The 17,344-nt window shown below is 37.8% G+C and overlaps 1 protein-coding gene across 1 annotated transcript in view; it reads right to left on the reverse strand.

The window, feature by feature from the left end:
* Positions 1-17,344, reverse strand: part of NRP1 (neuropilin 1) — a 172,801-nt gene that overhangs the window by 16,177 nt on the left and 139,280 nt on the right. The window contains 2 exon segments of the mRNA XM_080686986.1: positions 368-427; positions 4,311-4,415. Coding sequence (XP_080543112.1) covers positions 368-427; positions 4,311-4,415 — 165 coding nt within the window.

The following is a 17,344-nucleotide window of genomic DNA, read 5'->3' on the forward strand; positions in this document are numbered from 1 at the left end:
AATAAATAGTCAGGCTACTGCTTGTACGATTTCCTTCTTCTGTAGCTTGCAAACACATTCCATGTCCTAGATGTGCTGTGGTTAAACAAAGTATGTTAGCCCATTTCTTCAGTTGAGAGCTGGGTTGCCACCATTTGGCAATTACTGATAGCGCAGGAAATCTCACTCCCTGTTGCATATACATGTGGATGGAAGGGAGGCAATATTTATGGCTCATGCTTGGAGACCAGATGCTGCATGGCATCTCTTTTCTAGGGCTTTGAGAGAAGCTGAACCCAGAAGTACAGCAATGCTCTATTTTAGAAGGGGACGGGGAGGGAAGACAGGCATATGGGAAATCAACCACATTTCCTATTTTATTTGATACCTGGTTGTATGGTGCTGTCTATTATGGTTGGCTTTTCTGTGGTCAGCACAGTGGTACCACCTGAAAAACAAAAGAGTAACATACAAAAGTGAAAAAAAAATGAAGCATTGTAGAGAATATGCAGTAGAGAAATGTTGTATGGCTACGTACATTAGATAGAGGCAAACATTTTCCACAGAAAATTCTTCTCTTAATCTCAGCTATAGTCATTATTTTGTTTAAATTTTGCTCATCACAATGTCAAGTTCAAATAAACTATTATTTTTTACCCAGCACATTTAGTCATAAGACATCCAGGTGGTAGAGAGAGTTTGATACTTCATTCCCTGATTCCTAGACTGAACATGGCATGCCATTGCAACAGTGAAAACAAAGGCCTCCAAATGTCCTCAACAACTGGGGCATTAAACCTGGCCAAGACTTCTAAGCTTCAAAGAGTTTCCCAAGGTTTCAGATGTGTGCCTTCAGGGGAGTTGCAAGGCTGGTCCTACAATCTCTTTTAAAAACTGAAGGTTTAAACTGGGTGGCAGTAGTTCCTCCCTTTTTTTTTCTACAATAATAGTTGTTTATTTTCCCCCAAGGACAGATATTCTGCCCAGTATGTAGTTTGGAAAAGCTGCAGGAAAAAGAGGAGAAACATTTCCTCACAGTTCCAAGGAACTGGAGATTGCACAAATAACACCCTGAGCAATGTGAACTTTCAGTCAGTTTGGGTTGACTTTGAGATTGCTGGTCCTTTTTTCCTCTCTTAGCTCTTCCATTGTCCACTCTTTATCATTATATTTCTGTCCTAAACTTGCCCAACCAGAAGAATCACCTGAACGTTTGTTGAGATTGCAGTTTCCAATGCATTTACCCTCCTCAGATCTCACTGAAAACCAGACTCTCTGGGGGTCAGCCCTTGAAATATGTAATTCTGAAAACTTCTCAGGTGAGTCTCATACTCAAGTAAGCTTAGGAAACAGTGTTTTGCCATTTATTGCCTACGTGCTTGTTTAGGCATTTCTCCTTAAGAGTGTCTGCACTGCAGACCATGGTCAGAGACTATCTATTTGCTCTCCCAAGAGATAAAGTCCTGGGAAGACTCAGAGTAAGAAAGGCATGGGGTGGACCCATGACTGTCATGAAGAGTTTTGGAGGTGGTTATAGGGTGCCATTGTAGACCTTCCAACAGTATCATTCAATAAAGATCTGTGATCATCTCTATTGTACCCAGCCCTAGTCCTATCCTGAAGCTCCCAAAGATTTAGAAATTATCCAGATCATGAATCAGAGCTGTAGAATCGTGCACTTGGAATGGTCTGAAGATTTCTGAGCTAACTGGCTGCAGCACCAAGTCATGTTAGCCCTGTTCTCCCAATAAATGTTCCAGCTAAGTGGTCACACATGTTTGTGGCTTCAATGAGGTAGGCACCAGAAAGAAGGAATTATATATATTATGGGTTAGGAAGGTGAATCTATAATGGCAGAATTGGAGGGCGGCCAGAATACATTAGCATTCTCTTCCCAGTGTTCTTATAGGAGAAAAACTCACTTTATAAAACCAATATGCATTATCCGTTTTGTTATAGGTTGGAAGCCAAATTCCACTCTTGGGTACACACAGGTCCAATGTGAAATCTGGCCTCCCAGTGCCTTTGAAGGCAATCTTATTATGTAATGAGTTCAAAGCCATTTGCAAATGAATAACTTGGAGGTGAATTTTCGCCTTGGCAAGCAAATACTGGAGAGCAAAACTGCTCATTCCCATGCACTTGGTACATTTCACCTGGAATTCAGTGTTGTTTGTAAGTAATGAGCATTTTACTATAATACTTATTTCTCTCTGTATACAAACAGGTCACCCCAGGAGGAGAAATTAAAGCAACAACATCTGCTTCAAGGGACTGAACCCTGTTCAAAAGAACCTTGATCCTAATCTCCCCCACCTATCAGGGTTAAAGTGAGAAAGCTTTTAGTTTGTTTTTCTTGTACTGAACATTTAAGACATTCTGTGCCAGAGTGAGCAAAGAGAATGCAGAGTTGTATGTGTACCTAGGACGTGACTTGTTCACATGTGAAAAGGCACCTGACTTAGGTGATGGTTTTGCTCTTTGCAAACATTTATATATGAGTGCACCCTTTTTCAGGAAAGGATACCAAATAGCTTTACTAAGCAAACTTGGTTACAATGCAATAAATACATATGAAGCATGAAATGCCTTCTAAAATCCCTTCTTGATGAGGGCGTGAATTGTGCATTATGAGCACCCCAGAAGTTCTTAGTATTATGCATATATTTATAGAATTATTGAGACAAATGTGATGGCCTGAGAAAATAACTCTTTTTTGCCATGGTAATATAAACAGGAATGAAATTTTTTTCTATGTACACAAAATATGATTTTAAAAGCTGTAGATAAGCCATAACCTTATAGTTTTAAAGTATTGCCAGTTTTCCACTATAAATGACTCATTTTCTGTGGTTTATAATTGTTGCCATACACAATTTGCTCCAGGCTAACATACTTGCTCTATTTCATTCAAAGGTTTTAGTTTCAATTGATTCAGTAATGAACTGATATAAAAAATGAGAAAGTTGGTTGTTCTGATATGAGGAGTAAATCTGAGGCTTTGTTCTAATCTATATTAACTGACCACTTTAGGGTATATAAAGAAAAGAACCCTCTCCACAAGAGGCTAATTGAAAAGGGTATACTTCAGTGATTGCAGCCATTCCTTTTTATGAGGAATTTCACTACGGATGTGTGAAATGGTCTACAAAAAGCCTGAGGTTTGGGGCAGTGCTTACAGGCAACCCTGGGAAGGTTCCATGGGACCTGGTTCATAGAATGGTACTCTGTTTTTAACCTCAGCTGTAGGGTTTTCAGCTTGAACTTGACATCTTGCAAAGAAATCAACTCTGTATTAATCAGAGTAATTTTTGTGGCTTATGGCTACATATATAAGTTTTATTTTCAAATGCACAAAGCAATGTAGCATTTATTGGCCACATGAATGCATTATCCAATAACATTATGCACTGTTATGAAATTACATGATAGTGCTTTCAGTTTCACACATGGAAATTAATTATGTGGGCTCTCTGAGTCCTTTCTAGATAAAAATACAGACCTACATCCAAGGGTTCAATCTAAAGTGAGAATCAGATGCTATATGAAACTGCATTTTGACCCGGAAAAAGGTCCCATAGTACCTTTTGCAACAATAGGGTGGAAATTGCCTTGGCCAATTTCAAATTGGTGCAATCCCATTTCCCCACTTGCCTAACATTTGCTCTGCCATTCCAATTGTAAGAGAAGGTCACTTGCTAGCTCTGAGGGTTTTAGAATATTATGGAGTAATACTCTAAATTAATTAGTGAGACATTTGGCATACACCAGCCCTGATATACTTGCTAGTCGGTGGTAATGTGTAATGACAATTGATTCTGTTATTGAAACTTTTAATGTAAAATGATTTACCAAATCCAACTTAAAAGTTGCATTTCAAATATAAGCCTAATTTCATCAATTAGTTGGATAAAGGATCCACTCAAAAAAAAAGTATCCTCACTAGAAAAGAAAAATAAACATTCTAAAGTGTGTAGTTATGTACTAGTAATTAATGTGTTAATGGGGTGGAGGATTGAAGATGGGGATCTGTTTAGCACTTTTAGCCATGGAGAAATACTTATTCAATTAAAATAATCCTAGTGTCAGCTCTAAAAATGGCTAAAATTATAATTTCACGTGGCCGTGACTACTAAGAACAAGTTCTTTACATGGAGGAAATAAAGATGCATGTCTTCTGGCAAGGCTGCCTTTGTTGAGACAACTCTGCCACCACCCTCATGACCACTGCCATGAGGAGCTACACAAACACAAACAGGCATTAATTAGGTGGTCTCAATGGCAGCATGAACTGAAATGGCATAGCAATGGGATGGAGATGGTTTCTGCACCTGTGAGCTGGAAGTCATCACCTGTTCCACTGTGGCAGTTGGCCTGGTCATCATCACATTCATCCACCAGGTTCCCATTGGGAGTGGTCGGTCCAGCTGTAGGTGCTGAAATAAGATCCAAGGATTAGTACCTCACCTCTGAAATGTATTCTCAAACCTCTGGCTGTCGAATCTACTAACACTTTTGCAGGAAACTCAAATCTGTGGCAAGGAGGTCAGGAGATGGTTTATTTCTTTCAGGAGCTAAATAGACTTGAATTTTGCAGAATCCACTGGGGACTGCTTTGTTTTGGTGTTTTATCCATATCTACTGAATGGAGTTGGGTGCCTTAGCATTTTCTATATTGTTAACTACATAAACATCCTTTTCCTGAAAGTTCTTGAATTCTCACTAGTTATTTATTCATGATCCTGGAGTTGAGAACTTTGATTTTACATGTATTGCATGAACTATTTTTCCTTTCATTTTCAAGGTGCTGGAGAACTCCCTTGTCATGAATTCTTTTATATTCTTAGTACTTACTAAGTTTGCTAAGTCCATATTATATTTTTTCCCCCAAAGAGATTCCAAACACATTTAGTTTTGGTACAGTATTGTTCTTTTTTGTCTTCTTTAAAGAGTAACTCTGTTTCCATCAACTTATGGTACCTCTCCAGATCAGGTGTCTGGGAGGACTTTTCTGATATATTCTGGGGTCATTTTATCTTAACTCCCAGAGGACTGCATTCTACTGCTGGCAGGTATTCCCATACCTTTGAGTTTGTAGATGAAAGGTATCCAACATTAATCAAAGACCACTTTTAAAGTTCTTTAAATTTAGTTCGATCTACTTTTTTCAGCTTGTTATTCATTTTTGCAATGTGTTTACTATTTTACAGTTTTGGGCATACATTTCACTTTATGAGGGTGGAGATATGTACAGTTCTCTTGATGTTTGAGAATCAGACATGAGTGGGGGCCTGTTTTCTAATAGCTTCTAGCCAGTAGGAATGTGCTGGTAACTGCTGCTTTCTCAATAAAAATTTGACATTGTAATCGTGCTTAAATACTGAACAGAGTTATGACCAATGTAGAAATGTAGCTAGTTTCAACTTCCTCAACTGTCCAAAAGCACACACCAACAGTAACGAGGAAATCAGCATGTACAGATATTGTGCATGCTGTTTAGGCATACAGTCTACACTTTTTAAAATTTTTTTTAAGTTTATAAAAAATATATATTTTATTGTTTTTTTACAGCGAGGAAGGGAGAGGGATAGAGAGTTAGAAACATTGATGAGAGAGAAACATCGATCAGCTGCATCCTGCACACTCCCCACTGGGGATGTGCCCGCAACCAAGGTACATGCCCTTGACCGGAATCGAACCTGGGACCCTTGAGTCTGCAGGCCGATGCTCTATCCACTGAGCCAAACCAGTTAGGGCTACAGTCTACACTTTGTAAAATGCATACACAAATAATCCAGCTCTACTTCTTTTTTTAATTTTATTTATATATATATTTTAATTACAGTTCACATGCAATATTATATGAGTTTTAGGTGTACAGTATAGTGGTTAGATATTTATATAACTTACGAAGTGAGCACCATGATAGTCTAGTACAGGGGTGGGCAAACTTTTTGACTCGAGGGCCACAATGGGTTCTTAAACTGGACCGGAGGGCCGGAACAAAAGCATGGATGGAGTGTTTGTGTGAACTAATATAAATTCAAAGTAAACATCATTACATAAAAGGGTACGGTCTTTTTTTTTTTATTTCAATAGTTTTATTCATTTCAAAGATTTTAACAAGAAGAATGTAAACACTAATTATTATAATTTGAAACTTCAAAAAATGGAGGAATCATAGCACAATAACATACCTTATATTGAAGATGGCAAAGGCAAAATAAAATTGCCTAACAAAGGAAAGGTACAAAAGCCTTTCAAATTAAACTTAAATATAATAAAATAATTTAAAACTAAAACAAATAGAAAAGAACAAAATGTGTAAACAGTAAATTAAACATTTTCTTTAGTGCAACTTCCAAATTATGCCCGGGACGTAGATGTAGATGGCAATGTAGACTGGGTTGAAAGGTTTTTGGTCTTTAAAACATCAACTTTAGTGGGAACGGTGTTGTTGGTCTCCTTTTTAGCTAATGCTCTGATACTGTGCTCTCCAGGGGCGTGTCTCCCTACATCACCAGATAACGTGTCTACGCATTCCCAGGGTGATGTCGGGGGACGCGTCCGCGGGCATTACAAGGAGCCTCTGGAAGATTGAGAGGTTGTTCCTTCTACTGAATGGGCAGATATAAATCCGCCCACTCAGAAGGAGCTGCGGCCATGTTTCCCGACGTTGCCATGTTAACACTGCTGCTGGTGAAGTAGCGGAGGGGAGAGCAAGAGAACCCTCTGCTCTTTCGGCTCCGCGGGCTGGATAGAACAGCCAAATGGGCTGGATCCGGCCCGTGGGCCGTAGTTTGCCCACGGCTGGTCTAGTATTCACCTGGAACCACATAGTTATTCCAATATTATTTACTAGAGGCCCGGTGCATGAAAATTCATGCACTGGAGTGGGGGGAGTTCCTTCAGCCCAGCCTGCCCCCTCTCACAGTCAGGGAGCCCTCAGGGGCAGGAGGCAACCTGGTGATCAGGGGAAGGTGACATCCCATCACACCTCTGCTATTGCCACTGCCGGCAGTGCAAGCCTCGGCTGGCTCTGGTTACTTGAGCCTTGGGCGGCTGGGCAGCCACCATCTGAGGCTTGCCTGCACCTTGGGCCAGCCTTGGGTGGCTGGGGGGCTGCGGAGACTGGGGGACTCTGGAGGCAGGTGCATGGCAAGGCCTGACCCGCAGGCGGGGCTGACAGAACTGGGTGCCGCCATCTTGTGGCTGTGGGCGCTGCCATCTTTGAGGGCGGGGCAGTCAATTAGCATATTTCCTCCTATTGGCTCTGGGCACTGCCATCTTTACGATGGCGTGAGTGTCAATTAGCACATTCCCTCTTTATTAGATAGGATTATATTCCCTATGCTGTATTTTACATCCCTGTGACTATTTTGTAACTGCCAATTTGTAAGTTTTAATCCCTTCACCTTTTTCATCTAACCCTTAATGCCCACTCTCACCTGATAACCATCAGTTTGTTCTTTGTATCTCTTTCAGTTTTGTTTGTTCATTTATTTTGTTTTTTAGATTCCACATATAAGTGAACTCATATGATATTTGTCTTTCTCTGCCTGACTTATTTTACTTAGCAAAATACACTTGTGGTATATCCTTGTGGTTGCAAATAGTTATATTTCATTCCTTTTTATGAATGAGTGATATTCCATTGTATGTAGGTACCACATCTTCTTTATCAATTCATCTGATGAACATTTAGGTTGCTTCTATACTTGGTTATTGTAAATAACACTGCGGTGAACAAAGAGATGTATATATATTTTTGAATTAGTGTTATAATTTCTTCAAATAAATACCCAGAAGTGGAATTGTTGGGTTATAAGGTAGTTTCATTTTTAATTTTTTAAAGGAATATATATACTATTTTAAACAGTGGCTGTACCAATTTGCAATTCTGCTGACAGTGCATGGGGGTTCTGTTTTCTACACATTGTTGCCAGCACTTGTTATTTGTTGATTTATTGATAATAATCATTCAGATAGGTATGAGGTAATATCTTATTGTGGTTTTGATTTACATTTCTCTGACAATTAGTGACATTGAGAATCATTTCATAAGTCTATTGGCAATCTGTATGTCCTCTTTGGAGAAATGTCTGTCAGATCCTCTGTCCATTATTTTTTTAATAAATAAAGCCTATTTTACTCTTTCAAGTGATAATGACAAAAAAAATTTCAACACAGCTGTTGCATTTAAAAAAAATAAAATTACCCCATTTTTAAATTGGATTGCTTGGTTCTTTTGGTGTGAAGTAGTATAATTTCTTGATAAATTTTGGATATTAAGCCCTAATCTAACTTATCTTGGCAAATATCTTGTTCCATTCAGTACGTTGTCTTTCCATTTTGTTGATGGTTTCCTTTGCTGTGCAAAAATATTCAAGTCTGGTGTAGTCCCATTTGTTTATTTTTTCTTTTGTTTCCCTTGCCTAAGGAGATATATCAAAAAATATTACAAAGAACAATATCAAAGAGTTGACTGCCTAAGTTTTATTCTAGGATTCTTATGGTTTTGGGACTTATACTTAATATTTAAATTCTTTATTGTTTAAAATATTACATATAGTATTACATATGTCTCTTTTTTCCCCCATTGGCCTCTCCCTGGGCACCCCCAAGCCCCAGTACATGCCCTCACCCCCCTAGTGTCTGTGTCCATTGGTTATGCTTATATGCATGCATACAAATCCTTTGGTTGATCTCTTACCTTCCCCGCCTTTCCTCTGAAGTTTGATGGTCTGTTCAAAGCTTCTCTGTCTCTGGATCAATTTTTGTTCATCAGTTTATGTTGTTCATTATATTCCACAAGTGAGTGTGATCATGTGATATTTATCTTTCTCTGACTGACTTATTTTGTTTAGCATAATGCTCTTCAGGTCCATCCATTCTGTTGTGAATGGTAAGAGTTCTTTCTTTTTTACAGCAGAGTAGTATTCCATGGTATAGATGTAACACCATATTTTAATTCACTCATCTGCTGATGGGCACTTAGGCTGTTTCCAAATCTTAGCTATTGTAAATTGTGCTGCTATGAACATAGGGGTGCATATATCCTTTTTGATTCGTGTTTCTAGTTTCTTGGGATATATTCCTAGAAGTGTGATCACTGGGTCAAATGGGAGTTCCATTTTTAGTTTTTTGAGGAAACTCCATACTGTTCTCCACAGTGGTTGCACCAGACTGCATTCCCAACAGCAGTGCAAAAGAGTTCCTTTTTCTCTGCATCCTCGCCAACACTTGTCCTTCGTTGATTTGTTGATGATAGCCATACTGACAGGTGTAAGATGGTACCTCATTGTTGTTTTGATTTGCATCTCTGGGATGATTAGTGACTTTGAGCATGTTTTCATATGTCTCTTGGCCTCCCATCTGTCTTCTTTAGAAAAGTGTCTATTTATATCAGATGCCCATTTTTTTATTGGGTCATAGAACTTAAGAACTTCTTTTTGTTAAGTTGTATGAGTTCTCTGTAAATGTTGGAGATTAAACCCTTATCACTGATATCATCGGCAAATATGTTCTCCCATGCAGTGGGCTTTCTAATTGTTTTATTGATGGTTTTCTTTGCTGTGCAAAAGCTTTTTATTTTCATGTAGTCTCATTTGTTTATTTTCTCTTTATTTTCCATTGTCCTAGGGGCAGTATCAGTGAAGAAGTTCCTTCGGCATATGTCTGAGATTTTTCTGCCTGTGGATTCCTCTAGTATTTTTATGGTTTCCCGTCTTATGTTTAAGTCCTTTATCCATTTTGAGTTTATTTTTGTGTATGGTGAAAGTTGGTGATCTAGTTTCATTTTTGTGCATGTATCTGTCCAATTTTCCCAGCACCATTTGTTGAATAGACTGTCTTGATTCCATTGTATGTTCATGCCTCCTTTGTCAAATATTAATTGGGCATAGTGGTTTGGGTTGATTTCTGGGTTCTCTATTCTATTCCATTGATCTATATGTCTGTTCTTGTGCCAGTACCAGGCTGTTTTAAGAACCGTGGCTTTGTAATACAGCTTGATATCTGGTATTGAGATCCCCCCTACTTTGTTCTTCTTTCTCAGGATTCTTACAGCTATTCGGGGTCTCTTTTTATTCCAGATGAATTTTTTGAAGGTTGGTTCTAGGTCTGTGAAATATGCCATTGGTATTTTAATAGGAATTGCATTGAATTTATAGATTGCTTTGGGTAGTATGAACATTTTGATGATGTTGATTCTACCAATCTATGAACATGGTATGTTCTTCCATCTGTTTATGTCTCCCTCTATCTCTTTTTTCAGTGTCGTGTAGTTTTCCACATATAGGTCTTTTACCTCCTTAGTTAAGTTTATTCCTAGGTATCTTAATTTTTTGGTGCGATGGTAAATGGGATTGCTTTTTTAGTCTCTCTTTCTGTATGTTCACTATTGGTGTATAGAAATGCCATAGATTTCTTGGCGTTAATTTTGTATCCTGCTACATTGCCGAATTCATTTATTAAGTCTATTAGTTTTTTGATGGAGTCTTTCATCAGGTTTTTTATGTACAATATCAGGTCAACTGCAAATAAGGACAGCTTTAATTCTTCTTTTCCAATTTGGATGCCTTTTATTTCTTCTTCTTGTCTAATTGCAATGGCTAATACTTCCAGTACTATGTCGAACAGGAGTGGTGAGAGTGGGCATCCCTGTCTTCTTCCTGTTCTTATGGGAAATGGTTTTAGTTTTTGCCCATTGAGTATGATGTTAGCTGTGGGTTTATCATATATAGCTTTTATTATGTTTAGGTATGATCCTTCTATTCCCACCTTGTTGAGAGTTTTTATCAAGAAAGGGTGTTGGATTTTGTCAAATGCTTTTTCTGCATCAATTGATATGACTATGTGATTTTTATCTCTCACTTAGTATATGTGATGTATCACGTTTTTGATTTGTGGATATTGTACCATCCTTTCATTCCTGAGGTAAATCCTACTTGGTCATGGTGTATGATCTTTCTGATGTAGTGCTGGATTCAATTTGCTAGAATTTTGTTGAGGATTTTGGCATCTATGTTCATGAGGGATATTGGCCTGTAATTCTCTTTCATTGTGTTGTCTTTATCTGTTTTTGGTATTAGGGTGATGCTGGCTTCATAGAATGAGCTTGGAAGTGTTCATTCCTTTTGAATTTTTTGGAGTAGTCTGAGGAGGATAGGTTTTAGTTCTTCCTTGAATGTTTGGTAAAACTCCCCTGTGAAGCCATCTGGCCCTGGGCTTTTGTTTGCTGGAAGCTTTTTGATGACTGCTTCAATTTCTTCCATAGTTATTGGCCTATTGAGATGTTTAGATTCTTCCTGATTGAGTTTTGGAAGGAAATATTTTTCTAGGAATATGTCCATTTCCTCCAGGTTGTCCAGTTTGTTGGAATAGAGTTGTTCATAGTATTTTTTAACAATCCTTTGTATTTCGGTGGGGTCTGTTGTTATTTCACCTCTTTCATTTCTGATTTTGTTTATTTGGGTCCTCTCTCTTTGCTTCTTGGTGAGCCTGGCTAGAGGTTCATCAATCTTGTTTATCCTTTCACAGAACCAGCTCTTGGTTTTGTTGATCTTTTGTATTGTTTTTTTGGTTTCAATGTCATTTTTCTCCGCTCTGATCTTTATTATTTCCTTCCTTCTGCTTACACTGGACTTTTCTTGTTGCTCTCTTTCTAACTTTTTGAGTTGTAGGTTAGGTAATTTATTACCATTGTTTCTTGGTTTTTGCAGTAGGCTTGTAGAGCTATGAACTTCCTTCTCAAGACTGTTTTGCAGTGTCCCATAGATTTTGGATTGTTGAGTTTTCATTGTCATTTGTTGTCATGATGTTTTTTATTTCTTCTTTGATCTCTCTGGTAACCCAGTCATTATTTAATAGCATGCTGTTTATTCTCCATGTGTTTGATTTTTTAATTGTTTTTATTGTAGTTGATTTCCAGTTTTATGCCACTGTGATCTGAGAAGATGCTTGATATGATTTCTATCTTCTTGAATATGAAGAGACTTTGCTTATGGCCCAACATATGTTCTATCTTTGAAAATGACCCATGTGCACTTGAGAAGAATGTATATTCTGTGTCTTTGGTGTGAAATGTTCTGAAGATGTCAATTAATTCCATCTGGTCTAGTGAGTCATTTAGGATTGATGTTTCTTTGCTGATTTTTTATTTAGAGGATTTGTCCAATGGTGATAGTGGGGTATTAAAGTCTCCTACTATGATTGTATTGCTGTCAATTTCTCCTTTGATATCCTCCAGGAGTTATTTTTATGTATTTGTGTGCTCCTGTATTAGGTGCATATATGTTTACCAGAGTTATTTCTTCTTGTTGGATTGCTCCCTTTAGTATTATGAAGTGGCCTTCCTTATCTCTTGTTATGTCCTTCACTTTGAGATCTAATTTACCAGATATAAGTATTGCTACCCCATCTTTTTTTTCATTTCCATTCGCCTGAAAAACCTTCTTCCATCCCTTCAGCCTCAGTCTGTGTGCGTCTTTTTTTTTTTTTTGACGTGGGTTTCTTGTAGACAGTAGATATATGGGTTGTGTTTTCTAATCCAATCCGTTAACCTATGTCTTTTGATTGAGGCATTTAATCCATTTACACTTAAAGTTATTACTGATAGGTACTTACTTGTTGCCATTTTTATTTTTTACCCCTGTGTTCCTTCCTTGCTTCTTATTTCTTTTTTTTTTACAGCAGACCTTTTAGCATTTCTTGCATCACTGGTTTGGTGGTAATAAACTCCCTTAGTCCTTTTTTTGTCTGTGAAGCTCCTGATTTCACCTTCAATTTTGATTGATAGCCTTGCTGGGTACAGTATTCTTGGATTCAGACCCTTCCTTTGCATGACTTTGTATATTTCATTCCATTCCCTTCTGTCCTGATGAGTTTCTGTTGAAAAATCAGTTGTTAGGGGGGGTTCCTTTGTAGGTAACTTTCTGTCTCTGGCCGCTTTTAAGATTCTTGCTTTGTTGTTGGTGTTTGCCAATTTAATTATTATCTGTCTTGATGTCAGCTCTTTTGGGTTCTTCTTGTTTGGGCATCTGTGAACTTCTTGGACTTGTGTGAGTTTTTCTTCTGAATATCAGGCAAGTTTTCTGTAATCATTTCTTCAGACATGTTTTCTAATCCTTGCTTAGTTTCCTCTTTTTCTGGCATCCCTATTATGCCGATGTTGTTTCATTTTGTGTTGTCCCAAAGTTCCCTTAGGCTCTCCTCCTGCTTTTTAATTTTTTTTTTTCTAGAAGCTGCTCTACTTGGGTATTTTTTCCTACCTTGTCTTCTAGCTCACTGATGCGGTCCTCTGCTTCTTCTAGTCTACTCTTGATGCTTTCTATTGAGTTCTTTACAGCAGCAATATCATTTTTCATTTCTTCTTGTTTCTTCTTCATTTCCTCTTGGTTCTTAGTCATTTTTTGAAATAATTTGAGAAGAATAGTGTTAATTCGTCTTTGAATGTTTGGTAAAATTCACCTGTGAAGCCATCAGGCTGGACTGTTTATTGGGGAATTTTTAAATTACTGATTCGATGTTTACAGTAACTGGTCTGTTCAAATTTTTTATTTCTTCTTGATTTAATCTTGGAAGAGTGTTTGTTTTTGTTTTTGTCAAATTTATCTTCCATTCTTTTCAGCCACCTTATGACCATTTCTCTGAATTCTTTCTCTGGCAGGTTGCTTGCCTCCATTTTGTTTACTTCCTTTTCTGGTGATGCCTGCTTTTCTTTCATATGTGGGCTGTTTCTTTGTCTCCCCATGGTCTCTGCTTCTTCCGGTGTCTGGTTATGTAGTTCTCTCTCTCCTTATCCCAGGTGAAATCTGACCTTTCTCTGGTGGAGTGTAGAGCTTCTCTGAATCCGTGTGTTTGCGCCAATTGGGGACTGGTGCTCTGAGGTTCGCAGCTGTTCGGTGGGTGCCACAGTTGTAGATTTTCAGGTTTCTAATAACATCCACTTTCCCCTTCAAGATGGCGTGGTCTCCGTGTCCCAGCCAGTGGCTCTGGTAGGGAACCCAGCCGCAGTTGGGGCTGCCCGGTCAGGGGAGCCCTGTCCAGCAGTCCCCCACAGTCTCCTGGAGTATAGCTGTCCCTTAACTCTCCAACAGACACTCCTCGTGCGACCCTCAGCTGTTCTTTTTATCTGCTCCGTGACAAGGCTCGGGATACGTCTTTCTATTCTGCCGCCATTTTGGTTCTGTCATATATAGCTTTTATTAGTTGAGGTATGTTTCCTCTATTCCCACTTTTCTGAGAGTTGTTCTTTTTTTCCATAAATGGATGCTGGATATTGTCAAATGCTTTGTCTGCAGTTATTGATATGATGATATGCTTTTTACCTATTATTTTTAAGTGGTGTATCATATTAAATGGCTTATGAGTAATGAACCAAACTTGCATCCCTAGAATAAATTCCACTTGATCCGTCTTTGTAATGTATTGATGAATTAAGTTTGCTAATATTTTGTTGAGGATTTTTGCATCTATATTTATCAGGGATATTGGCCTAAACATTTTCTTTTCTTGTAATGTGTTCATTGGGTTTTGGAACCAGAGTAATGTTGGTTCCATAAAATAGACTAAGAGCTTTCACTCTTCTTAAAATTTTTTGAAATAATTTGAGAAGAATAGTGTTAATTCGTCTTTGAATGTTTGGTAAAATTCACCTGTGAAGTCATCAGTCTGGACTGTAGTTTATTGGGGAATTTTTAAATTACTGATTAAATGTTTGCAGTAACTGGTCTGTTCAATTTTTTTATTTCTTCTTGATTTAATCTTGGAAGAGTGTTTGTTTTTGGGAATTTATCCATTTCTTTCAGATTGTCCAATATGTTGGCATGTAGTTGTTTGTAGTATTTTCTTACAATCCTTTGTATTTGGTATTAGTTTTCACTTCTCTTTCATTTCTGATTTTATTTGTGTTCTTTTTTTTTTTCTTGATGAGTCTGGTTAAAGGTTTATTAATTTTCTTTATCTTTTAAAAGAATCAACTCTAGGTTTCATTGATCTTTTGAATTGCTTTTTAGACTCCATGATGTTTATCTCTGCTCTGATCTTTATTATTTCCTTCCCTTTATTAACTTTGGGCTTTGTTTGTTATTCGTTTTCTAGTTCCTTTAGGTGTAAGGTTAGATAGTTTATTTAAAATGTTCCTTGTTTCTTGCAGTAGGCTGTAATGCTATGAATTTTCTTCTTTGGCCTGCTTTCACTATCCCATAAATTTTGGGTCATAGTGTTTTTATTTTCAATTGTCTCAAGGTATCTTTTTATTTATTCCTTAACCTCAATGTTATTCCATCCAATATTTATTGTAAAAGCATATTTAGCTTCCATGTGATTGTGTGTTTTCCAATTTTTTTCTTGTAACTGATTTCTAGTTTCATACCATTATGGTCAGAGAAGAAGATTAATATAAATTTAGTGTTCTTAAATTTATTGAGACTTGTTTTGTGTCCTAACATGTGGTCTATCCTAGAATAAGTTCCATGTGCACTTCAGAAAAATGTATATTCTACTGCTTTGGGCTGAAATGCTCTGAAGAAATTAATTAAATTCCTTTGACCTAGTGTGTCATTTAAGGCTGCTGTTTCCTGGTTGATTTTCTGTCTGGAAGTTCTATCCATTGATGTCAACAGGGTATTAAAATACCCTATTATGACTGTATTACTGTCAATCTTTCTCTTTATGTCCATCAAGATTGCTTTATATATTTAGGTGTTTCTATATTGGGTGCATAAATGTTCACAAGGGTTATAGCCTCTTGTTAGAATGCTCCCTTTATCATTATTCAGTGTTCTTCTTTGTCTTTTATTATAGCACTAGAGGCATGGTGCACGAAATTCGTTCACCCGGGGTGGGAGGTTCCCCAGCCTGGCCTGTGCCCTCTCACAGTGTGGGAGCCCCAAGATCGATCTCCCCAAAGAGATAGGCCCTGCCTACTCATCTGGGGCTCCTCAATGGATTGCCCCAAAAAGGTAGGCCAGAGCCGAGGGTCCCGCCCCTGGTATCGCCATGCGGAGCCGCCGGGACCCGCCCCCATGGCTCTGTGTGGAGCTGCTGGGACCCGCTGCACATGCAGTGTCAAGTCCCTGCCCACCCACGCGCACTTGCTGCGCACACAGCTTCCTGGTGATGGATTGTTACGGCGTGAGGGTGTGAGGGCATGATGACCACATAGGCTTTTGTTAGTACAGATTTCTTTGAAAGTTTATTTTGTCAGATATAAGTATTGGTACCCTAGTTTTTCAAAATTTCAGTTTGTATCCTTCTACTTTTAGTCTCTGTGTAGCTTTCATTCTGAGGTCTCTTGTAGACTGTAAATATATTGGTCTTGTTTTCTTATTCATTCAGCTACCCAATGTCTTTTGATTGGAGCACTGAAGTTATTTACATTTGAAGTGATTATTGATAGGTACATATTTATTGCCATTTTATTCTTTATAACTATGTTTCTCTATTTTTTCCCTCCTCCTTCCTTTTAAAGACCACCCTTTAACATTTGTTGTAATACTGGTTTGGTGGTAATGAACTCATTTAGCTTTTTCTCATATGGAAGCACTTTATTTCTTCTTCAGTTTTAAATTATAGCCTTACTGGGTAGTGTAGTCTTGGTTATAGGTCTTTCATTTTCATCACTTTGAATATTTCATGCCAATCTTTTCTGGCCTGAAATGCTTTTGTTGAGAAATCAGCTGATATTCATGTTGGAATTCCCTTGTAGGTAACTGACTATCTTTCTCTTGCTCTTTTTAAGATTCTCTCTTTATCCTTAACCTTTGCCATTTTAATTATGATGTGTCTTTGTGTGGGCTCTTTGGGTCTTTTTTCTTCACCAGGTTAGGAAAGTTTTTATCCATTATTTCTTCAAATAGGTTCTTGATCCCTTAATCTTTGTTCTCCTGGTAGCCTTATGAAATGGTGTTGTTATATTTCATGTTGTCTCAAAGATCCTTTAAACTATCCTCATTTTTAAAAAATTCTTTTTTCTCTTTGTTGCTCTGATTGGATGTTTTCCGCTGCCTTGTCTTCCAAATCACTGATTTGATCCTCTGCTTCTGTTTATTCCTTTGTAGTATATTCTTCATTTGAGATATTGTGCTCTTCATTTGTTAGTTGTTCTTTTTCATGCTGTTGAAGTTCTCAATACATTCTTTGAAGTTATTAAGTTCCTTGAACATTGTTAAAACCATTATTATTTGTGTGTGTGTTATTTTTTTTCCTTCTTTTTAATTGTTTAAAGTATTGCATATGTCTCCTTTTTTTCCAGTTGACCCCTCTCCAGTCATTCCCAGCCCCCAGGACAAGCCCGCACCACCCCAGTGTCCGTGTCCATTGGTTATGCTAATATGCATGCATACAAGTCCTTTGGTTGATC

Source organism: Plecotus auritus (genome assembly GCF_963455305.1).
Source record: "Plecotus auritus genome assembly, chromosome: 1".
In the NCBI taxonomy this organism is placed as follows: domain Eukaryota; kingdom Metazoa; phylum Chordata; class Mammalia; order Chiroptera; family Vespertilionidae; genus Plecotus; species Plecotus auritus.